General features: G+C 40.9%; 1 protein-coding gene across 2 annotated transcripts in view; it reads right to left on the bottom strand.

Moving 5' to 3' along the window:
- The window catches only part of LOC139571107 (ligand-dependent corepressor-like), a 48,385-nt gene that overhangs the window by 7,631 nt on the left and 15,398 nt on the right, over nt 1–25,356 (bottom strand). Inside the window, exons 2-7 of one of the 2 annotated variants that reach the window (XM_071393659.1) lie at nt 25,086–25,151; nt 23,076–23,155; nt 17,616–17,748; nt 17,042–17,368; nt 15,806–15,902; nt 4,453–14,145 (exon numbers count right to left, since the gene is read on the bottom strand). In XM_071393659.1, coding sequence (XP_071249760.1) covers nt 13,080–14,145; nt 15,806–15,902; nt 17,042–17,368; nt 17,616–17,748; nt 23,076–23,155; nt 25,086–25,151 — 1,769 coding nt within the window. In that variant the 3' untranslated portion in view covers nt 4,453–13,079. Of the gene's footprint in view, nt 1–4,452; nt 14,146–15,805; nt 15,903–17,041; nt 17,369–17,615; nt 17,749–23,075; nt 23,156–25,085; nt 25,152–25,356 lie in introns of those variants that run through there. The other variant, XM_071393658.1, reaches the window with a different exon arrangement.

Genomic DNA, 25,356 nt, shown 5'->3' with positions numbered 1-25,356 from the left:
TCAGGTTATAACCACATGGACCATAATGAGAGTTACGATAGCTATAGCTTCTTAAAATGTTGTAATACAGTGGGATACATACATTAAGGCATACCACTTTCCCTATGGAGATTAATAAAGTATTCACAACACCCATAAAAATAAATTGTTTTTCTATAGTTCAGTAAGAAATGTTATCACGAAAACGCTAAAGGCGTCAGCATGCTTCAGTTCGGCTGGTGCCTTTCCAAGCTTGGTTAGCCGAGTGTGCTCGCATACTCCCTTAAAAAGCCAGTATACACTTCAGCAAAATATTCTGAATTAATCTAACAAATCGGTCATTAATTTTGACTATTTTACCAAGGAGATCTTACGCTTCGAACACACCTACAGCATCCTTGTGCAAAATGGTACGCAGCATCATCTGGATGTGTGTGCAACACAAGTTCAACATTCACCTTGTACCATTTCTGTCAAGTGGTCTACGCATACAGTTTGACGCCTACGTTTGATAAATCCAACGTATCCACCACACAGAACGCACTACAACTGCCTCTGCAAAACAATGCTGCAAGGAAAACGCTGTTTCATTGGACATTCATGTAATTCTGGTGTACCAAAATGCAATGACGCTGTCGGTGTGTGCAATTTTGAATCTGACCAATCGCCGACTATGGGGCGTTGACGTCGGCTATCAACTTCGGCTTGCCTTGAGTGAAAAACAAATGTGCCCACACAGCCGGAAAAACCCTTGCCGATGTCCAAAACTAATAAAAATGTTGTCATAATATATTCACAAAATGTATCGTTTGTGCTAGAAAGAAATGATATATAAAAATGGGGAACAGCAATTGATCCATAATTCAATGTTCGGTTCAGTTTTAGAAAACCTAAACCAAACATTGATTTCACTTGTCCATGTCAGCGTTTCCAGCAGGCCTGGATATCCTCTAAAACTCTATCCATTCATCTATAGCAGTGGTTCCCAAACTTTTTATAGTCCCGTACCCCTTCAAACAGTCAACCTCCAGCTGTGTACCCCCTAAAGCTCCAGGGTCAGCGCACTCTCAAATGTTTTTTGCCATCATTGTATAAGCCTGCCACACACACACACACTATACGATACATTTATTAAACATAAGAATGAGTGTGAGTTTCTGTCACAACCCGGCTGGTGGGAAGAGAAAAAGAGCTCTTATAGGACCAGGGCACAAATAATAATAATCAATATTTTTTCTCTTAATTTAGCCATCTTACATATAAAACTTTATTTGATCATCGAAAATGGTGAATAACTCACCACAGGTTAATGAGAAGGGTGTACTTGAAAGGATGCACATAACTCTGCAATGTTGGGTTGTATTGGAGAGTCTGTCTTAAATCATTTTCCACACAGTCTGTGCCTGTATTTAGTTTTCATGCTAGTGAGGTTCGAGAATCCACTCTCACATAGGTATGTGGATGCAAAGGACATCAGTGTCTTAACGGCGTGATTTGCCAAGGCAGGATACTCTGAGCGTAGCCCAATCCAGAAATCTGGCAGTGGTTTCTGATTAAATTTTCACAGAACCGCTTGTTGCAATTTTGATGTGGCTCTTTTGTTCAGATATCGGTAAGTGGAATGGAGGCAGGGCATGAAAGGGATAACGAATCCAGTTGCTTGTGTCATCCGTTTCGGGAAATTACCTGTGGAATTGCGCACCCAACTCACTCAGGTGCTTCGCTATATCACATTGTCCGTAAGCTTGAGTTAATTTACACACAAAAAAAATCATACAATGATGGAAAGACCTGTGTGTTGTCCTTGTTAATTCAGACAGAGAAGAGCTCCAACTTCTTAATCATAGCCTCAATTTTGTCCTGCACATTGAATATACAGTGGGGAGAACAAGTATTTGATACACTGCCGATATTGCAGGTTTTCCTACTTACAAAGCATGTAGAGGTCTGTAATTTTTGTCATAGGTACACTTCAACTGTGAGAGACGGAATCTAAAACAAAAATCCAGAAAATCACATTGTATGATTTTTAAGTAATTAATTTGCATTTTATTGCATGACATAAGTATTTGATCACCTACCAACCAGTAAGAATTCCGGCTCTCACAGACCTGTTAGTTTTTCTTTAAGAAGCCCTCCTGTTCTCCACTCATTACCTGTATTAACTGCACCTGTTTGAACTCGTTACCTGTATAAAAGACACCTGTCCACAACCTCAATCAAACAGACTCCAACCTCTCCACAATGGCCAAGACCAGAGAGCTGTGTAAGGATATCAGGGTTAAATTGTAGACCTGCACAAGGCTGGGATGGGCTACAGGACAATAGGCAAGCAGCTTGGTGAGAAGGCAACAACTGTTGGCGCAACTATTAGAAAATGGAAGAAGTTCAAGATGATGGTCAATCACCCTCGGTCTGGGGCTCCATGCAAGATCTCACCTCGTGGGGCATCAATGATCATGAGGAAGGTGAGGGATCAGCCAGAACTACACGGCAGGACCTGGTCAATGACCTGAAGAGAGCTGGGACCACAGTCTCAAAGAAAACCATTAGTAACACACTACGCCGTCATGGATTAAAATCCTGCAGCGCACGCAAGGTCCCCCTGCTCAAGCCAGCGCATGTCCAGGCCCGTCTGAAGTTTGCCAATGACCATCTGGATGATCCAGAGGAGGAATGGGAGAAGGTCATGTGGTCTGTTGAGACAAAAATAGAGCTTTTTGGTCTAAACTCCACTCGCCGTGTTTGGAGGAAGAAGAAGGATGAGTACAACCCCAAGATCACCATCCCAACCGTGAAGCATGGAGGTGGAAACATCATTCTTTGGGGATGCTTTTCTGTAAAGGGGACAGGACGACTGCACCGTATTGAGGGGAGGATGGATGGGGCCATGTATCGCGAGATCTTGGCCAACAACCTCCTTCCCTCAGTAAGAGCATTGAAGATGGGTCGTGGCTGGGTCTTCCAGCATGACAACGACCCGAAACACACAGCCAGGGCAACTAAGGAGTGGCTCCGTAAGAAGCATCTCAAGGTCCTGGAGTGGCCTAGCCAGTCTCCAGACCTGAACCCAATAGAAAATCTTTGGAGGGAGCTGAAAGTCCGTATTGCCCAGCGACAGCCCCGAAACCTGAAGGATCTGGAGAAGGTCTGTATGGAGGAGTGGGCCAAAATCCCTGCTGCAGTGTGTGCAAACCTGGTCAAGAACTACAGGAAACGTATGATCTCTGTAATTGCAAACAAAGGTTTCTGTACCAAATATTAAGTTCTGCTTTTCTGATGTATCAAATACTTATGTCATGCAATAAAATGCAAATTAATTACTTAAAAATCATACAATGTGATTTTCTGGATTTTTGTTTTAGATTCCGTCTCTCACAGTTGAAGTGTACCTATGATAAAAATTACAGACCTCTACATGCTTTGTAAGTAGGAAAACCTGCAAAATCGGCAGTGTATCAAATACTTGTTCTCCCCACTGTAGTTGTGAAGAGTCCCTGTAATCCTATATTCAGATCATTCAGGCGAGAAAAAACATCACCCAGATATGCCATACGGGTGAGAAACTCATCATGCAAGCGGTCAGACAAGTGAAAATTATGGTCAGTAGAGCTTAAAGTTGTCTCTCAATTTTAAAAACACATGTCAATATTATGCCCCTTGATAACCAGTGCACTTCTGTATGTTGTTAAAGCGTTACATGGTCGCTGCCCAGATCATTGCATAGTGCAGAAAATACACGAGTTCAGGGGCCTTGCTTTAACAAAGTTAACCATGTCCAAAACTTCTTTCAAGCCATCATGCATTCCCTTGGCAGCAAGAGCCTCTCAGTGGATGCTGCAGTGTACCCAAGTGGCGTCGGGAGCAACTGCTTGCATGCATGTTACCACTACCCTATGTCTCCCTGTCATGGCTTTTGCGCCATCAGTACAGATACCAACATGAGGAGCAGCTACGATTGGCTACATACAGACCGTTAGTGGAATTCAGTTAATGTGATTGGATGTTAATTATTTGACTAGGCTACCTGTATTTGACATTGTGTTATTTCGCTGAACACTAGATGGTTTCATTATATATTTGGCAGTGAAACAAGGCTACTTAGGCCAGAAAAAAAGCCTCACCCGTTGGAAAATATAAATGGACTGTTTGAAAATGTGAAGAAAAAAAAGCGAATCACACTTTTTGGCGTACCCCCGACGGCATTGAGCTTACCCAGTTTAGGAACACCTGATCTATAGAATGAACGTGGAACCATTACAACAAACACTTTCAACACCTTTTAGTCCATGCCCCGGCGAATTGAGGCTGTACTCAGGGCAAAAGGGGGTGCAACTCAATATTAGGAAGGTGTTCCTAATGTTTCGTACACAGTGCACATTCATCCACCATTTAGTGGCAAAACATTTTTTACTTTAACGTTTTTTTAAATACTACGCTAAAAGTGTTTTGGTTGAAAAAGACGACAGAGAATTCATTTTCACAATAACATTTATTAGAAGAATAGGTGATTTTGAAAAGTGATTATTTCGTCCAGTGAATGACCTGTTACAGCTGATCTCTTTTTCAAAATGGCGTTTTTTCCTTACAGGATACATTGAGTAAATTCTTACACATGCACAAAGACAATTAATCATTGGTGCCCCAGGTTCAATGCAACATACATAAAATCAAGATCATAACCACTTCACTTCAAAGATTACATAGCATATTTTATTAGTCAAGTTGTCAAAACAAAATTGCATTCAAAATTGGAAAATGTACTAGTGCAATCAAATTAACTTACTGATTAAGTCCTCTCTACTAGAAAGACAATTGACCATAGCCAAGAAGTTCTAATAGCATAGTACAAAACGAAAAACATTCATAAATTACAGTAGAAAAATGTAAGTCTATTGAGTCTGCCAAACTGTAAATGGCAATTACTGAAATGAGGTCCAGTTAGATTTAGGTGTACCTGCTATCTGAGCATCTGACCACATAAACCAAACAAATAAAGAGTTTAATTTCATGTTTTTGCCTTGACTACTGAATTAGGTATTTCATATATGAAACCGAATTGCTTATAGGACACTAAAGCTGGAAATAAGATATGAAATATTTTCTATTTTATTATTTTTTCAAAAGTCCCTCAGTCCTCTATGTTTGAAGTGTAATGTCGAAAGCATTGCAAGTCATCCCAATTAGACCACAGCATAGGGCTAAAAAGGGCTGCTTTCAAACGTTTGAAAATGAATAACTTGCTATTACAGACTCAATATAGTACAGTCTTAATCTAAAAGCTGTAGAGCTGTCAAACCAAAGATAAGTAGCAACATATAGGCTACCAAGCAGAGCTCTAGATCAGAAGGGCTTAGAGAGACGGAATAGAAAGGATTGCTCAAAGAGAACATCAACAAAATAAATCTTCCCAACAAACCACATCATTTAAAAAATAAATTATACATTGCACTTGCATTAGAATAGTTGTGTTAATCGGAAGAGGTTTGACTAAACGCAGTGTCAATCTACACCAGTTGTTAAATTAGGCCTACCAAAATGGATGATTGATTGCATTTTTTTCTTCTCTTCAAGGATTCACATTTTCCACAGATGCTCAGAGAGTAGGTCCAAATGTATTCTGTTAAACAGTAGTTAATTATCAACGCAGTGTGATAACTATGGTGTCTGAGGCACTGTGGGCTGGAGACATAAATGCAGCTTAAAAAAACATGTTTGGCTAACATCTTACCTGAACTGAGTTTACATAGACATTCATTGCGTTTTAAAATGATAAAAAAATAAAAACTACAGAGATAAAATTGGATGTTTTGGCTCAAACACAGGACCACCTTAAGTCAAAGAATAATTGTGCAAAAAGCCAAAAAACAATCCACATGCGACTTTAAAGAAAAGAGAGAGAAAAAAAAAGAAGCTAAACTGAAACAGCCACGGTTTAGCCTAAACTAGTATCTGATCCATTTTTGGTGTATGTTGGATTTTGTTTACAGGACTTCAAATCCCTGCTATGCCTAAGTGTATAGACAGTACCTGAAGGAGTGAGGGGTGTGTTTTGTCCCTGAGGGTTTCCATGTCTCTCTCCACTTTTCTTTCAAAATTGGGGAGTTAATATCTGACCACGATAATATGAATATGTACATGACAATTCACACGTGTTTTCTCAACAAAAAGGACGGGGGAGACGACCAAAAATAGAGCAAGAGACAATGACAGCAACAACAGAAGGGACAGATATTTCACAAACACTTAAAAAAAATATATATATGCACCCGTGTTATTTACCTTAGAATTCATAGAGGGAGTAAAAATGATTTAACAAACATTAAGAACACATGGTATATATATACACATATATATATATATACAGTGGGGAGAACAAGTATTTGATACACTGCCGATTTTGCAGGTTTTCCTACTTACAAAGCATGTAGAGGTCTGTAATTTTTATCATAGGTACACTTCAACTGTGAGAGACGGAATCTAAAACAAAAATCCAGAAAATCACATTGTATGATTAAGTAATTAATTTGCATTTTATTGCATGACATAAGTATTTGATCACCTATCAACCAGTAAGAATTCCGGCTCTCACAGACCTGTTAGTTTTTCTTTAAGAAGCCCTCCTGTTCTCCACTCATTACCTGTATTAACTGCACCTGTTTGAACTCGTTACCTGTATAAAAGACACCTGTCCACACACTCAATCAAACAGACTCCAACCTCTCCACAATGGCCAAGACCAGAGAGTTGTGTAAGGACATCAGGGATAAAATTGTAGACCTGCACAAGGCTGGGATGGGCTACAGGACAATAGGCAAGCAGCTTGGTGAGAAGGCAACAACTGTTGGAGCAATTATTAGAAAATGGAAGAAGTTCAAGATGACGGTCAATCACCCTCGGTCTGGGGCTCCATGCAAGATCTCACCTCGTGGGGCATCAATGATCATGAGGAAGGTGAGGGATCAGTCCAGAACTACACGGCAGGACCTGGTCAATTACCAGAAGAGAGCTGGGACCACAGTCTCAAAGAAAACCATTAGTAACACACTACGCCGTCATGGATTAAAATCCTGCAGCGCACGCAAGGTCCACCTGCTCAAGCCAGCGCATGTCCAGGCCCATCTGAAGTTTGCCAATGACCATCTGGATGATCCAGAGGAAGAATGGGAGAAGGTCATGTGGTCTGATGAGACAAAAATAGAGCTTTTTGGTCTAAACTCCAATCGCCGTGTTTGGAGGAAGAAGAAGGATGAGTACAACCCCAAGAACACCATCCCAACCGTGAAGCATGGAGGTGGAAACATCATTCTTTGGGGATGCTTTTCTGCAAAGGGGACAGGACGACTGCACCGTATTGAGGGGAGGATGGATGGGGCCATGTATCGCGAGATCTTGGCCAACAACCTCCTTCCCTCAGTAAGAGCTTTGAAGATGGGTCGTGGCTGGGTCTTCCAGCATGACAACGACCCGAAACACACAGCCAGGGCAACTAAGGAGTGGCTCCGTAAGAAGCATCTCAAAGTCCTGGAGTGGCCTAGCCAGTCTCCAGACCTGAACCCAATAGAAAATCTTTGGAGGGAGCTGAAAGTCCGTATTGCCCAGCGACAGCCCCAAAACCTGAAGGATCTGGAGAAGGTCTGTATGGAGGAGTGGGCCAAAATCCCTGCTGCAGTGTGTGGAAACCTGGTCAAGAACTACAGGAAACGTATGATCTCTGTAATTGCAAACAAAGGTTTCTGTACCAAATATTACATTCTGCTTTTCTGATGTATCAAATACTTATGTCATGCAATAAAATGCTAATTATTTACCTAAAAATCATACAATGTGATTTTCTGGATTTTTGTTTTAGATTCCATCTCTCACAGTTGAAGTGTACCTATGATACGAATTACAGACCTCTACATGCTTTGTAAGTAGGAAAACCTGCAAAATCGGCAGTATATCAAATACGTCTTCTCCCCACTGTATGTATGTATGTATGTATGTATATATATATATATATATATATATATATATATATATATAAAGTTAGTTACACAAATCTTAAAGTAGGCCACTGTATAGATCATGGCCGGTTTTGACTAAGAATTCTAGTCTCAAAGTTTGTCTAATGTGACAATTTGCATTGCATACACTTCCGTGTTTTCAACGAATCCTTCACCTACAGGATTCAACCAATTCCACTTCACATAGCCAACAATACAAGACGTGCTGCCTTCAATCCACACACCGGCAATCATGCAAAATCTAATTCCTTCATACATTTTCCTAAATATAAAAAGGTATTTAAGTTTAAATGTCATCAGCAATTTCATTAATAGAAGTAGTTTTATACGTTCAAATATTACAGAACAATAGTCTGCGCTCAGGAGTGCCATTGCTATTCAAATAAAAACTCTAAAAAGCAGACAAAGCTTTTACATTTACAACAACCCCAAACCTCACATTTTCAGTATACTATACACATACTGTATGTACACATCAGCACACTGTCTTTAATCAAAGGCCTTTTTGAAGACCGCTTTTACTATGGAAACCATAGACGTAACCTCGTCAACATCCAGTCAAAACAGAATGGAAAATGAGAAAGTAGTTTTGACATCTCAGCTGTACTTCCCTGAATCTGTGATTAGAGCTAAATATAACTCTACTATATACCAATAAACAATATTTATTTGTATGTATACACACACAACTAGTTTTATATATGTATCTGTAAAATCTGTCTCTGAGTATAGTTTGGTAGAATTAGTGTTAAAACTGTTTACATTCAGGGCTATTTAAGTTACGAGAAGCATCGTCCTCTCCTTAAATATGGCATGAGTCAAAGAACTACAACATCTATCATGTCAAGATAAATCTTCACATTGACTTGAAGGGTCTGCAAATCTTGTGTCATCAATGTGTTATTAAGTGTATAGGTTCGAATCAAATTTCTGACTAATTGGGAGGAATGGCTACAAGATACTCAAAAACACAACATCAGTAGAAACATTTACCTAACATACAAAAACCAATCACCACGGTACATCTAAAACTTCCTCACCTTTAACATAGTCAAGCAGGGTGCACAAAACTTTAACGGAACCTTGAATTATTCACAAAAGGGTATAAATCCCAGTTCTTAATTTTCAGTAGTCTCATAGAACCGCCTTATCCAAGAACATTCTTGCTAATTTCAACCTTTACCAAGTTATTTTCAAGTCATCTCAAAACATAAATTATTCCGTAGCTGAATGGACCTGATAGGCCATGGACGGCAAATCACTAAACTGATGACAACAATAGCAAGATTATGGCATATATCTAAAGCAGCAAGTCAACAAATATCTAGCAGAGTTAAGCACATCAACCTGTACTGCAAGAGAGCTTTTGCCCATATCCCTGGCTTGTGTTTATGGGATGTTGCTACATCCGTACACCACTGCCTCAAAGTTGTATTTATTTGACAAGAGGGTCAGTCCTTTTCTAGAAATGAGGTAGTAGAAACCAACAGATTTGCTACTGTAGATTTGTGTTATTTCAACATTAAAGACATCACAGGTTCCATACGTGGTGTTAACACGAGTCTCACTTGTTTTGTATCATGCAAGAACAGATAGCATGCAAAATGCTAATAAAAAAAACAGAGCTGGAAAACTAAACCTGGAATTGTTTCTCTCCAAATAGTGTAATCTTGGATCATTATTTGGACTTAAAAATGGCAATGTATTTTTTAAATGGCAGGCAATTACCTAGGACCAAGGCTCCATGGTAACCCAGAAAAGCCTTGCAACTCAAAAATGTTAGTTTACTCTGATTAAAGTAATTTACTTCACTTTTTTCTTTGTGGCCCGTCCGCTACTAAATGGACTCACCCTCAAAAACAAAAGATGCCAATTTGATTCATTTTTGATTACGAATTGTATTGTAACTCCTGTGAAGCATATGCCTGGACCTGGGGGTTAACTATATATGGCTATTCATGTTGATCACAGTTAGTTTGCAAGGTCATCAAAAGATTCTGCATATAGACAGGTTAGCTGACGTCACAAAAACGATGCACGTGCGTCAAAGGGGCAGAAGTCAGTTTCTTGTGATTCTGGATGGTCAGATAGCTAGCAACAATGACAATGACAAGAAGCTACCATGTGGGGAATTGTACATGGCTTGTTGTATCTTGTTATTGATACCACGTCTTGTTTTGAGGTGTTTTGACTCCACGTCTATGCTAATATGGCAAAAACTAGCTTGTTAGCTAACCAACATATAACAACGTATTTGAGAGACAAGTGCTCATTGTGCACATTTATTTATGTTTTCAATAAAGATTTGGGGGAGGAAATAGATCCCATGTTGTTAACAATCCTTTGATTCTATGCCAACCCTGCCGGTTTTGCTCCACGGTTGCGCACACATCAGTTTTGTTGCTAAACAACCCACCCATCTATATACAATGTACATTTAAAAGTAGGAATTAAATTCACGCCAATTAGTGGTCACCATCCTTATATCCACCTACAAGACTAAAGGACATGTCACCGAGATTCTGAAATGCTACCTTGTCCTTTTTTAAACCTTTTATTTATTTCTTTTTACCTGAAAAGGAGACTGTATGGCCAGCCTTGCCTGAGGACAGTTCTTGTTTTCTGCATTTCATGTGATAGTGAAGTTTTAGGAATAATCTCTTTATTAAGAGTTTATAGCTATGTGTTCACTGTGGGCCGAAATACAACTTGATAAACCCACGTAATTCAAATGCTAGTGTAAATATCTAATTTACATCTAACCCATTTACGATTTACATGAATGTCGGCAATGTGTGTGGATCTCAAGTTAGGATTTTGGCCCAGTCTCAAAAATGCTGCATAAGAACTTACTGGGTTAAGAGTTAGAAGAAAAAAACATCTTACTGTGTCTTGATCTATAAAGATTTCCAAGAACTGTACTAATAAAACCTGTCTGATGACAGTAATAAAGTACTGTAATATAAGCCTGATACAAGGACCATAGGGGCTTGATCCAACATTCTGGAATGTACTGAGGTATAACTGTTGATAGGGTGAGTAGTAGCATACATATACTCAGAGTAGTTTGGACAAATTCACAGCCAGACGCCATGTTGCTGCTCCCAAGCATTCTATTTACGATGAGCATTTGGATTCTAGTTCCGATTCTAGAATTAGGTAGGTAAACTTGGTGTACAATTCTGAGATTTCCATAAACAGTTATTGGTCGGTATTACCACGGAGGAACAAATATGGCGTCAGTGGAACTATGTGATGTCGTCAAAGAGCATCATGATGTTGAAACTGCAACGGACCATCTATGCTTCTGCATATTGTACACTTCTCCACATAATTTCCATAGTGTTATGTGCCACATGGTGAAAACCTGTTTGAGACTCAATTTACTGCATTGAAATAAGGTACTATAAAGCTGCAATCTAACATATGATCAGGAAAAGATAAATAAAATCATTCATTTTTGGAATAGAGTTAAGATAAAAAATTAAAGTTTAAGAATGAACATTTCCACCTGTCCCTTGTCTTTACCTTCTATTAAGTAGGGACAGTCATCCCTAGATGTAACGAGACTACCTGAAGTTTGTTGTGCTCAGATTCAAATTGAAAGATAAAAAAATGTCCAGAAGGCTCAAATGGTAAATAAATTCTATGGAGATCGGTTAAGGTAGGTTGTGAGAACAGCTGAAAAGGTTGGTGCACATATCAGTCAATGGTAAGACGTCCCAAAAATGTCTGTTTGCGGATGTACAAACTAGATTTCCCCTTTTTCAGATGATACAAGAGGCATGGAAATAAGTAAGCTATATATCTATCAGAGAGGTATGTTTGTGTATAGATATCTAACATAGTATATACAGTTTTGATAAAGATCGAGATATGCATTCTGACAAGTACTGCAGCCCCACACAAACATTATCCTGAGTTGTGGTGAAGGCTACGAGTGAACACAAGTAACAAAATGTTCCATTCTTCCTACAACCGCAGAATGTGACATATCGGAGTGGTTGTAATCTGGCGTGCTTTTGGAGAGTTTAGTTCTGAGGTTTGGTTGGTAACTAAGAAGGTGGTGGAATTGTGGACAGGGGAATCTGTTCTCCCAACAAACAAACTTTACATTAAGATATTCAGTAGTAGACAATGGTTGCATGCATCCTTGCAACCGCATATTCTTTTTGCTGCAGTTTGGTCTATTCAATCTCTGGTGTGCATTTGCAAAACAGTGACAGTGAAAGAGATTCTGTCCACCAGTGTTTGACTTCAAGATCACAAAGTAAAATAATAAATAATAATTTCCTATTTATATAAAATATTAATAGGGAGTTTAAAATACAAACAAGCCTTGATTCTACATAACCAATAACATGTTGAGGGCTGAGCATGCATCATGCTAATGACCCAAACAAATACATTTTCTGGTGTCTCCAACCTGGGTGCTAAAGGTCTGCAGGCTTTTGTTTCAGCACAGCATTGGCACACGATACAGCTAATCACTTGCCCACCAAGGCCTTGTTTATATTGAACCAGGTGTCTTAGTGCTGGGCTAGAATAAGACCCCTACATCCTGTACTTCTCCAGGACATGGGTTGGAGACCGCTGGTCTAAGTGCTGTAATAACTGGGGTACTGCTTAGGATTATGTTGGCACCGTATCTAAAGCAGTGTTTTAGGTTGAACCGTTAAAATATTGTATTGTATAAAGGGCAGCACAATCATAAAAACTACCAAAACATTTCAAATACGGAGTGTTTTAAACAATGTCTAGGGATATTGGCAAGCTAAAAAGAGTTAAGAGAGACACTTTAGTGTCCGACTTGAACAGAACATAGTAGGCTTTATAAATATTTAAAAACAATTAAAAGACCTAAGATGAATAGGTCAGATTGATTCAGAGGATTGATCAGAGTAAATATAAGTGCTTTTGGAATAAATCAACATACAAAACAGGTTATTTGTGTACTATAGACTCAGTCACTGCCACTGTCTGACAAATGCAAACGATTACCTGGTCTGGGTAAAAACATCTCATCGTCGTCAACAAGTACTGCATCATCAACAAGTACCTTGGCAGCAGAAAATGGGGTTCCTAATAAAATCACTTGTCTGGTGAGAGGCCTGTGCCGAGCAGCTCCCTGCCATTTTCTCTGGGCACAGACTGTCTCCCCTCACACAGCGACTCCTGGGGGTCCAGAGGCGCATCCAGAGCTTCTTTGCCCTCTGGGGCCTCCGTACCCTCCAGTTCCTCCATGTGGCTCATCAGCTTCAGCTTCTTCTTGGGTGGGTGTTTCAGGGTGCCAAGGCGCTCCTTGACTTTATACTCCAGAGTGCTGTGAGGGATCCCATAGACGGTTTGAGCCTTGGACACGCTCATCTTCCCCCCCATAACCACTTCTATAGCTTCTTCTAGCAACTCTGTGTTGTACTGACGGTATCTTCCCCTCTTCTTCCTCGGCTGCTTGTTGCAGAGGTCTACCTCAGGGTCAGAGGTAGGGTACTGCCCCCCAGAGGCAGGGCGGTCTGCGTCAGATGAACCCCAGTACTCCCCATCTCTTACAGGACCGTCCAGACCTCCACTGCTTCCCCGGCGACCGTGTTTGGGCAGGATGGACCTCAGCCTCTTCCCCAGGCTGTTCTCACAGTGGGGGTTAGGGAGGCTGTAGGAATCAGAGCTCAGAGAGCCCCAGGAGAGGTCCACCCCCAGGCCTCCTAGGCCTCGCACCTGGGGGATTTTGAGGTCAACGGGCGGGGAGTGAGAAAGGGAGAGCCCCTGGTCTCGCCGGGCCTCCTGGAGGATTGCCTTCCCACAGGAGGGGGACTTGAAGAGCCCCGCGGCCTCCAGCAGGCTCGGTAGGTCTTTGAGGTGGTCCCCGGCTCCGCTGTTGGCGCGGAGCTTCAAGAGGGCCCCGAAGTGAGTCTTGGAGGCCCAGGACGGAGAACCATACCTAGAGAGAGAGAGGTGGTCGAAGGGTCTGGAGGTCTGGTTCTGGTTGGGAGACAACTCGGTGTCGGAATCCTGGTTCACTTCCTGTTTGATGTGCGGCAAGAGACCGAGTGGCGAGGTGGGCTTTAAAGGGGCGGAGTGGCCGAAATTCTCCCTCCTCCTCCCATCCTGCAGGCTCCTCATAGGCAGCCCGGCCTGTCCGTCAGCTCTCAGTGAACGCCTGATTGGATGGAAGGAAATTTGGTGTAAGCAGAGCTTGCACAGTGCTTTATTCTTTCTCTCTCTAGGGGAGGATGGGTTGGGGAAGGGAGGATGTTGGCCACTCCTTTATTGGATGATCTTGCTTAGGTAACATCACTTTATCTTGCTTAGGTTAAAAAAAAATGTTTTTAATATATATATATGTGTGTGCTCCTTTTAAGAACAAAAAAAGCCTCAAGTTTGGGAATTAGTTTATTTGGGTTGTTTTTTTTGGCTTTGCATTATTTCTTTTTATTTACAAATTATGCGTCAGTCAACATAACAATAATAAATGTAAAAAAGGATATGCAGGGCAAAGAAATGAAATCCAAAGAAAAATTGAAAACATAAGAAAGAGAAATGTGTCCAGCCCTGTCCAGATAGGGCAGGAGAGGGAGGAGAGGGCAATGTTGGTCATTGCAGTAAAGCAGTCTGGCATTTAATAGCAGAGCAGGAGTACTGTTACCAAATGACTAATGCTATTGTATAGCCCTTAGCGAGTGACGTTACCACTGAACAAGCACAGCAATAAAAGAGTAAGCCATCAGTATGGGATGTTATAGGGCTCCTTATTTCACATAAACCCTCACAATATCAACCTGACAGAAATATTGTTACTGTAAGAAAACATCTGAAATACTTATCTGCAAGGTTAACACAAACAAGGCACTTACACACAGTACTGTTATGTGTGATAGAAAAATCATCAGATCTTATTGATTGGAAATTCTCACATTAAATTCATGGGTGATTAATTAATTAGTGATACGGCAATTTGTGAGGAAAGGCCATAATCACGGACAAATAGAAGAGTGCCCTTTTCAAAACTGCTGCTAGAGTTGTAAGACAATATCATATTATGACTTGACAGGCGTCTGCTCTTCACACTTTAAATATTCCCTCCACCTCCGACCAGTTGCCATTTCAACTTTGAATATCAAATCAAAGATGGGGCTGCATGAGGGGATATATAGAGTGATAGATACTAGATCTGTGGATCTCTGCATTGAGTACAGAGCTGTACGTTCTGAACGAGAGCACAAGCAGCTTGATTCCCTCCCCCTCCTCCTCAAGAGAGGGGTGCAGCTAGAGGGCGGAGCAACTGGCGCTAAATTAATCAAAATTTCATTGCGCCCTGTTCCATTTCAAATGCACTAATGTCCATACCACGGCGTGATGGTATCACGAGGAATTGCCCTCAGGCAAAATAGAGAGTTCACTGGATTAAAGATTCAAATTCTTTTTTCAGTTTGAAATGAAGGCTTGGTCAATGTAAATCATTGAACATGATGTTGTGTAATTAATAGAATAGGAAGCTCTATTGGTTAGGGGTTATTTCACTTATTTCTTCAATCCATTGGAATATTAACTACATTTTATTGTGTATTTAAGGAATTAATAATGTTGTTTCCTGATACCAAAGAATCTCCTTCAAGATGCACATGTGAAATCACTTTAAAATGTTGTCACACAGTCTAATCAACCTGCACAGGCTGGAGCTGTCCAGGACCAGGGTTGGTGACAATCCTTTCAGGACCTCCTACCTGTAGTTAGAAACTTTTGTTTGGACAGATTGGGGAGTTTGTTGTGGTAAAGCCCTACAGAAAGTAGAAAGAGGTGACAGGAAAAATCGGTCTTACCCTCTGAGAGTGAACATCTGGGAAAGGTGAGGGCTGTGGGGCGATGACATGCTGCTTCTGGCCCGTTCCTTTTTGAGTGACAGGTCCAAGACTCCATCTAGGGACAGGACATAAGGGTTAGTAACTTAGAAAGCAAGAGCCATTCTGTCAGGTGTGCACATAGAGAGGACTCATCTTTGTATATGAGCCATTATAGCAGCTGTGAAAGCATGGGCTACACCATTGAGGCCATCTTCATTTTAAAATAGTCAATTTTCTTCACGATTGGCTGATCCCTCCTTATGACCCAGTTGGACATGACTACAACAGGGTCATCAGGAGGGATCAGCCAATGAAGTTGGAAGTCCCAACCAGTTGACTACATTAAAATGGTGGAAGCCCTAAATGACACTGCTCATGCAAATACGGCCTTTTGGCCACTAGAGGCCTCTATCATTCTCTATGGGTGTGCAGGATTTGTGCTATACAGTAGGGTAATGAATCTGCTGATTCTGGTACCTTGTACTGCAGGCTGTGGCAGCATCCTCTTGACAGTGAGGAACAGGTTAATTTATATCTACTACCAGACCTAGTGCGTCTGCTGGTTCAGTGTAATACCAGACCTAGTGCGTCTGCTGGTTCAGTGTAATACCAGACCTAGTGCGTCTGCTGGTTCAGTGTAATACCAGACCTAGTGCGTCTGCTGGTTCAGTGTAATACCAGACCTAGTGCGTCTGCTGGTTCAGTGTAATACCAGACCTAGTGCGTCTGCTGGTTCAGTGTAATACCAGACCTAGTGCGTCTGCTGGTTCAGTGTAATACCAGACCTAGTGCGTCTGCTGGTTCAGTGTAATACCAGACCTAGTGCGTCTGCTGGTTCAGTGTAATACCAGACCTAGTGCATCTGCTGGTTCAGTGTAATACCAGACCTAGTGCGTCTGCTGGTTCAGTGTAATACCAGACCTAGTGCGTCTGCTGGTTCAGTGTAATACCAGACCTAGTGCGTCTGCTGGTTCAGTGTAATACCAGACCTAGTGCGTCTGCTGGTTCAGTGTAATACCAGACCTAGTGCATCTGCTGGTTCAGTGTAATACCAGACCTAGTGCGTCTGCTGGTTCAGTGTAATACCAGACCTAGTGCGTCTGCTGGTTCAGTGTAATACCAGACCTAGTGCGTCTGCTGGTTCAGTGTAATACCAGACCTAGTGCGTCTGCTGGTTCAGTGTAATACCAGACCTAGTGCGTCTGCTGGTTTTACCTTGTTCTACAGGCTGTGGCGGAAGCTTTTTGACAGTGAGGTCGAGAGGCGAGTCCTGGTCGGCCATAAGCAGCTTGGAGAGGACAGGGTTCTGGCTGGGTACGGAGGATGTCGCAGTACCACCAAGGCTGGCAGCAGGGGGCAGCGAGGGGGGAGGTGGCAGGCTTTGATCCGAGTGGGCCTGGGTAGCAGGGCTGGGGGCAGAGGGGACGTCCTGAGAAGAGGAGCTGTTTTTTGAGGTATATTCGGCAGCAAACTGGCGGATCATCCTCTGCATTATCTCCCGAGCCACTACTGGAATGTGCAGGTCCGAGAAGCTGGGCACATCTGAGGGAGGGAGAGGGGAAAATAATATCACAAAGATATCTGTAGAGACGGTTGACCCATAGCCCGTGAGCGGAAGCTATCTCAACCATAGTTACATTTGATAAAACTGTTGCTAAGAACACATAAGGCCCACTTCCAGACATAGACTATTCCTGCTAGAATTTCAATATACAATCTTACAGAAATGGTTGTAACACAAGCACACAGGATGTGGTATGTAACAAACACTGTTCTTGTAAAGACCTACCTTTTTTGTAGAGGACTGCACTGAGGAATTCCTCAGCTTGTTTCTCGAGTCTGTTGATCTTAATCTGGTCTTTGACCAGCAGGGGTTTAGCCCCACTCTCCAACCCCTGGTTGCTCAGGCCAACTAAGTGCTCCTGGGAGAAGAGAGAAACACAGCTAAGTGATGGAGAAACAACGAATAGCACCGTCACTGCAGAAGTGGGAACCTGTGGTGTATGGTAGACCCTTACAAATATATAAATACCGTTGCTGCACGAGCGACGTGACAAGTGAATAGCATCATCTTGTCAGAGGGCTTTGGAAAAAACAAGAGTATCCGAAGAGCACCGGTAATCATCTTCATTATACAGACCCCTACACAGCGCTCATATCTGTTGATTTCAGGAAAGCTTAACGAATAATTGTGTCAGATTTGTCACAGAGCAAACTAAAGATGTGCTGTATTGGTTAAGACCTCAGCATGCTTCAGTTCAGCTGGCAACTAGCAGAGTGCTCGCATACTCCCTTAAAAGACCGTCGCAAAAATGGTTTAAAATGGGGAAGAAAAAAAAGGCAATAGTATGGTTTGTCCATTTTGAGACGCCGTACCCAGTATACATACACTTCTTCAAAATAGTCAGAATTAATCTAAGATAGATTTGAGTTATGTCATTAATTTTAACGTTTTTGCCGAGGAGATCTTAGTCAAACAATTTTACATCTAACTAAGATGTTTTGTACAGTATTTCAAGTGAATTTTTTAATCATGAAAACAATTAGTCTCCGGTTGAATGACAACAAACACTTCATTGAAGAATCCTTACCGTTGACCAACCCCCGAGAAAGGAAAGTAAACTTCGGCTGCCGACTTTGGCTTGCCTTGAGAAAAAAAACGTACGCACGAACAACCAGGAGAAGAAAAATTAAAAAAAAAACTTGCCGAAGACCAAAGAAAACAAAAATGTCACAAAATGTTGTCATATATGCACAAACTGTTCCAAACTGTTTCGGCTGGGAAGCAAGGGGACGCCTTTAGCAGAGTTTGTGGTAGATTTAGGATCAGATTACCCCAACCCCCAATGTAACCAGAACCATTTGGGAGATCAAAAACAATCTGACCCTGGCCTGTATCTGTAGTTAGGGACAACGTCTATGTTCTCCTAGATGAGTACAGTAGGCATGGAGGAGGGGAGGAACAGCAGTCTCTTCTTTTCATTTCTCTTCATGTGCAGCTCTGCCTCTATACAGTGCATTCGGAAAGTATTCAGACCCCTTGACTTTTTCTACATTTTGTTACGTTACAGCCTTATTCTAAAAGGGATTAAAGTGTTTTCCCCCCCTAAATCTACACACAATACCCCATCATGACAAAGCATAAACAGGATTTTAGAATGTTTTGCTAAATAAAATAAAAAATAAAGAACTGAAGTATCACATTTACATAAGTATTCAGATGCTTTACTCAGTACTTTGTTGAGAGACCTTTAGCAGTGATTACAGCCTCAAGTCTTCTTGGTTATGACACTACAAGCTAGGCACACCTGTATTTGGGGAGTTACTCACATTCTTCTATGAAGATCCTCTCGAGCTCTGTCAGGTTGGATGGGGAGGGTTGCTGCACACACTATTTTCAAGTCTCTCCAGAGATGTTTGATCGGGTTCAAGTCCGGGCTCTGGCTGGGCCACTCAAGGACATTGAGACTTGTCCCGAAGCCACTCCTGCATTGTCTTGGCTGTGTGCTTAGGGTCATTTTCCTTTTGGAAGGTGAACCTTTGCCTCAGTCTGAGGTCCTGAGCAGGTTTTCATCAAGGATCTCTGCACTTTTCTCCGTTCATCTTTGCCTCGATCCTGACTAGTCTCCCAGTTCCTGCCACTGAAAAACATCCCCACAGCATGATGCTGCCACCACCATGTTTCACCATAGGGATGGTGCCAGGTTTCCTCCAGACGTTCACTTGGCATTCAGGCCAATGAGTTCAATCTTGGTTTCATCAGACGAGAGAATCTTGTTTCTCATGGCCTGAGAGTCCTTTAGGTGCCTTTTGGCAAACTCCAAGCAGTCTGTCATGTGCCTTTTACTGAGGAGTGGCTTCTGTCTGGCCACTCAACCATAAATTCCTGATTGGTGGAGTGTTGCAGAGATGGGAGAACATTCCAGAAGGACAACCATCTCCACAGAAGAACTCTGGAGATCTGTCAAAGGGACCATCAGGTTCTTGGTCACCTCCTTGACCAAGGCCCTTCTCCCCCGATTGCCCAGTTTGGTCGGATGGCCAGCTCTGGGAAGAGTCTTGGTGTTTCCAAACTTCTTCCATTTAAGAATTATGGAGGCCACGGTGTTCTTGGGGATCTTCAATGGTTCCCTTCCCCAGATCTGTGCCTTGACACAATCCTGTCTCGGTGCTCTACGGACAATTCCAGACCCGACCCGACCTCAACCCAACAGATGGTTTGGGATGAGTTAGACCACAGAGTGAAGGAAAAGCAGCCAACAAGTGCTCAGCATATGTGGGAACTCCTTCAAGACTGTTGGAAAAGCCTTCCAGGTGAAGCTGGTTGAGAGAATGCCAAGAGTGTGCAAAGCTGTCATCAAGGCAAAGGGTGACTACTTTGAAGAATCTAAAATATATTTGTTTAACACATGATTCCATAGTTTTGATGTCTTCACTATTATTCTACAATGTAGATAGTAAAAAATAAAGAAAACCCCTGGAATGAGTACGTGTGTCCAAACTTTGAATGGTACTGTATGTAAATAAGGTATTTGTTTATTTATTTTTTTGCTTTGTCATTATGGGGTATTTTGTGTATATGTTTAAAAAAAGCATTTTTAGAATAAGGCTGCAATGTAACAAAATGTGGAAAAAGTCAAGGGGTCTGAACACTTTCCGAATGCACTATATTGTAAGGGCCAGTTACTGGGTGAACTTTGAGCAAATTGCCCTCCTATCCGCATCCATTAGATTCTGTAGTCAGTCAGAATTAGTGTTGTCACGATACCAGTTTTGACTTTGATATCGATACCAGGTTAAGTATCACGATACTTAGTCAGTCATATTAGTCAGTCACAGAATTGCACTTGATCCAGACAGATAAATTCAGCTACTGCTTCGTTCAATCGTTGGGCATCTTTTGAGTTCCATATCATTACAATTGAACATTATGTCAACAAAAAAAATTGGTCATTTATGCATTATTTAATCAATTATACAATCAATTTCACATCTAACTACCAAACAATGGAAATAATGTATTTGAATGGTAAATCTATTGATAAACCTAGTAAATCAAGATGTAGCATAGGTCTATTCACAAAACATGTGAATGCATATTATTCAATAGGATTGTGTGCATGCATTGAGTTTGAGCTTGTTTTAGCTGATTTCATGAGGTTAAAGATGACAGTCCCTTCCATTTAGGACTTATTTTATTAGCAACTGCTAGGGGAACATTATTTTATTATACTGATCAACAACATTTGCATAAACAAAATCTCTTTTATAAAAGTGTGCGCTGCTTCTTTAAGAAAGTCCGCAAGGCAGAATTCTACATTTTGGGTCGTTATTTTTGGTTAGGGTTAGGAATAAGGTTAACAGTATTGATAAGGTTAGGTTTAAAATCACATTTTAAAAAGAAATTGTAGAAATAGGCAGTTGATGACTGTGGTTATAGTAACTAGTGATGACCCAGAATATGGCTACGGAATCTTGTGGAAATCAGACTGGAGGCGAGGAAGTGAACAAGTTTTTGGTGACGAGGGAGTAAATTAGTAAAGATTTTGGTGACAGTCAGCTTTGAAATCAGCATATATTTGAATTATGGTTTGCATATTATCACAAACAAAGTACTAGGGTAGTGAATTCATTCAGCTGTAAGCTAGCAAGGAAAGTAAGCCTATAATTAAAGCTGGAAGCTACCGGTATCCTCTTGCATTGTCAAGTGTTCTAGCCTGTATGGACATTGTTTCGCGAACAGTAATGAGCAGTTTCAACATTTCTACATGCCGTGTTGCATTATTCAAGTCTGTTAACTTCTGTGCAGCATGAGTGGGGAGCAGCCCAGACAGCTCTAGCAATGAATGAGTTAGAGCCGAACCGCTGTTAGGGTCAGACAGCATTCCTGTGTGCGCACACACAGTGTTGGTCCCATGTTTCATGAGCTGAAATAAAAGATCCCAGAAATGTTCCATACGCACAAAAAGCTTATTTCTCTCAAATTTGGTTTGCAAATTTGTTTACATTCCTGTTAGTGAGCATTTCTCTTTTGCCAAAATAATCCAGCCACGTGACAGGTGTAGCATATCAAGAAGCTGATTAAACAGCATGATCATTACACAGGTGTAAGACCAATCTAAAATGTGCAGTTTTGTCACACAACACAATGCAATAGATGTCTCAAGTTGAGGGAGCGTGCAATTGACATGCTTACGACAGGCATGTCCACCAGAGCTGTTGCAAGATAATTTAATGTTAATTTCTCTACCATAACCCACCTCTGTCATTTTAGAGAATTTGGCAGTACGCTCAACCGGCGTCACAAGCACAGACCATGCCAGCCCAGAACCTCCACATCTGGCTTCTTCACCTGTGAGATCGTTTGAGACCAGCTACCCAGACAGCTGATGAAACTGGGTTTGCACAACATGTCAGAAACTGCCTCAAGGAAGCTCATCTGCGTGCTCATCGTCCTCACCAGGGTCTTGACCTGACTGCAGTTCGGTGTCGTAACGGACTTCAGTGGGCAAATGCTCACCTCCAATAGCCACTGGCACACCGGGGAAATGTGTTCTTTACAGATGAATCCCGAGAGAGAGAGCGTGCAAGGCGATAGAGAGATTCCATTGACCCAGATTTATTAATCAAAAGCAATGTTGCAAAAAATATATACATCTCGACATGTGTAATGGAAACGGCAGCTATAGGAGAAATGTTCAAAAGACTGAAATTGTTTTTCGTTCGACAGGGATATTTATTTTGTCAAACTTCCTTTTTTTTTTTTTTTTTAAATACAAATTATGGAAACTTTTAAAAAATTAAAACGGTATAAGAGGCACGTGATGTCATCATGTAACTATAAAGCTACACTCACCATTTAATTTTACATGCCTACTGCTTGCCAAATCTATTTTTCAACTATAAAAAGTATGTTTCTTTGCAGGACAAGGATTGTCTTGACTTTCAAGAATGCCTGAATTTCTTCACCTTGCTTTTCTGGTTGACTGGATGCAAGTTTCACCATCTAATTGGTGATAGGTTGGCACATGAGAACGATTAGAATACGGCAAATTTAAGTCAATTCTTGCATTCTATCAATGCTGGCTTTTGCGGGCTACCGGAAGACATGAAACAGATCGGTCGCCAATTTATCATTAATGCACAATTTGCCTAAATAAATAATGGAAACACTTCAATCACTACAGGTGTATCCGCAGAACACAGAATGAAGGAAGAGAAAACCTTTTTTTTAAAGAAAACCAGTTACCTTGACTTTGTCTCGTCTTAAGCAGCAGAACAGGCAGTTCTCATCAAATGACCAGTCTGACACGCCTTCAGGCTCACAGTCTGTGGATCCAGGAGAAACATTTTAGAAAGGAGAGGACAGGGTATGGTGGAGTATGACAAAAACATCTCAGATGGTGGTTAAAAACAGGAAAAAGCAACAAAACTTCTCCCCAAAAAAACCTCTTTAGAAGTCCTGGATACAGTGACACAGTCCACATCCAGATATGAATCACAGATGGCAGAGTCAACCACTTATTGTGGAAAGAAAAAAACATGAGTAGACATTGACAATTGATTGGTAATAAAAATCTTATTTTCAAGTTAGTGATTCTTATGTAATACTAAAAGTGTATATTATGCACTATATTCACAATTGATTGTTTGGTTGCTTACATGAATATCTAAAATGAGATTAGCGGATAAAAGTGTACATTTCTACATTTTTTATAATTTAATCTCTGAAAACGATTTATTAAATTAGTATTTTCAATATAGAGCTATTAGCAACGCTATTTAGCGGACTTGGTTGATTCTGTGATCTCAAACCAGTGACCTTACTAACATTCATCAAGAATATGGGCAAAATGGATTATTGACAATGGAAAAGGTGGGAATGTTCTTTTCCCTTGTCATATAAATTGATACATTTACTCAAAATAGCATTAAAATTGCTTTACAAGATGGCATTTCAGTGAATATTGGGTTGTGACAGACAACCTGGTCCATTTTGGGTCCTGAGGCAAAATTTAGAACAAGTAAAAAACATGAACAGACTAGCTCAAGGAGCTCATCTAAGATAATTAAAACAAAGAAAGTTACCAAATGGTGTCAGAGAATTTGTGCCTGGTTGGTCGGTTGCCATGGAAATCCATTTGCTTCGAGTCCTACTAACCTTCAGCTAAGAGCATAATTTAATAATTGAGTACATTAATATACCTAGTCAGAGGTGGTGCGCAATTTCACATTGATTCACTGTTGAACTAGGTCTAGAGAGCCTATTAAATCATCTACATTAAATAGAGAAATAAATAATGTCTGATGGAATAGGCTTTCATGGTCAGCTTATCTTTAACCGATCTCTAAAGTTAATATTGTCTTCAATGTTCTCCAAGCAATAGGTTAGTCAGATAAAATCTGTCTTTTTTTATAGATTTTTTTAATGTATAAAATTAAGTCCAGTCTTGATCAAGGAAGGCAATTAACAATAGTGGTCCACTTATTCAATTCAAATCAGTAACATTCTTGTCAGAAGAAAGAGCATGGTTGAGTTAAGGTTAGCACACATTGTATGTTTGTTTTGTCAAGCACAAGAATGCATTCTTGCAGTACTAGAAGGGTTTTGACTCCCAGACACCCAGTTCACTCCTACTAGTAATGATGATAGATTTCAGCTCGAACACTATTCACTCACATGATCTTGAGTAACCCCACCAACTTCCCCATCATTTTGTTTGTATGGATCGTATTGTACATTTGCTTCTTAACCAAAGCAACTGGTACTATAGTCCCATTTAGGATAGTCTTTTACAGCTCTCGAGCAGAAGTCGTCAAAACTCAAAATAATGCCGTCCATTGTTGTCAGTAAATATCACGCATTTTGTCTGAAAGAACTGTACAGGCTTTAACATTGGCTCCAGGCCAGCCCAAACTCCAACTTCATATGAACACAAAGCGTGTCTCTTTCCAGAGGCCAAGCGTACTGTTTACAAGGAGGAGTGACTGTGGAAGGGTACCACATGGTACAATAGCACAGCATTGTGATAGGGGGGCAAATATAGGCCTACGTACACTCAGAAAATACTAAATAGTTAGGCCTACACTTCTTGACGTGTTTGGCTATGGAATTGTTAATCAAATCAACACGGGCATCAGTTCAGAAGTCTTGGAACAACTTTTTGTGTTTATGACATGGGATGGACATGATTTCTGTTTTAATGAGCGTAGCGGTGATGTGGGTTTGTGTGTCAGTCAGTGCAACAAATAGACTCACCTTTAAATAACGTTAGATCCTCCAGCAGCCCCGACCCAAACAACCCTTCTAAAATGCTCTCAAAACCTGTGGAAAAAGAACAAGACATTCCATGAATACATAGAACATTCTATAAACCCACAAATAGGCAAAATGCGAAACAAATATGCATTTCATTCTACAAGTGTTGGGGAATTTCAATCCATTAGAGGCCCAAAAACATGTAGCCTACAGTTTAAGATGTAGGCCTATGCTTCCCATTACATTCACTGTAAATGTATGATAGAGTAAG

This window comes from Salvelinus alpinus, chromosome 3 (assembly GCF_045679555.1).
Source record: "Salvelinus alpinus chromosome 3, SLU_Salpinus.1, whole genome shotgun sequence".
Classification (NCBI taxonomy): Eukaryota; Metazoa; Chordata; class Actinopteri; order Salmoniformes; family Salmonidae; genus Salvelinus; species Salvelinus alpinus.
Note: the sequence above shows the minus strand (reverse complement) of the source record. Positions and strands in the feature narration are given on the sequence as shown.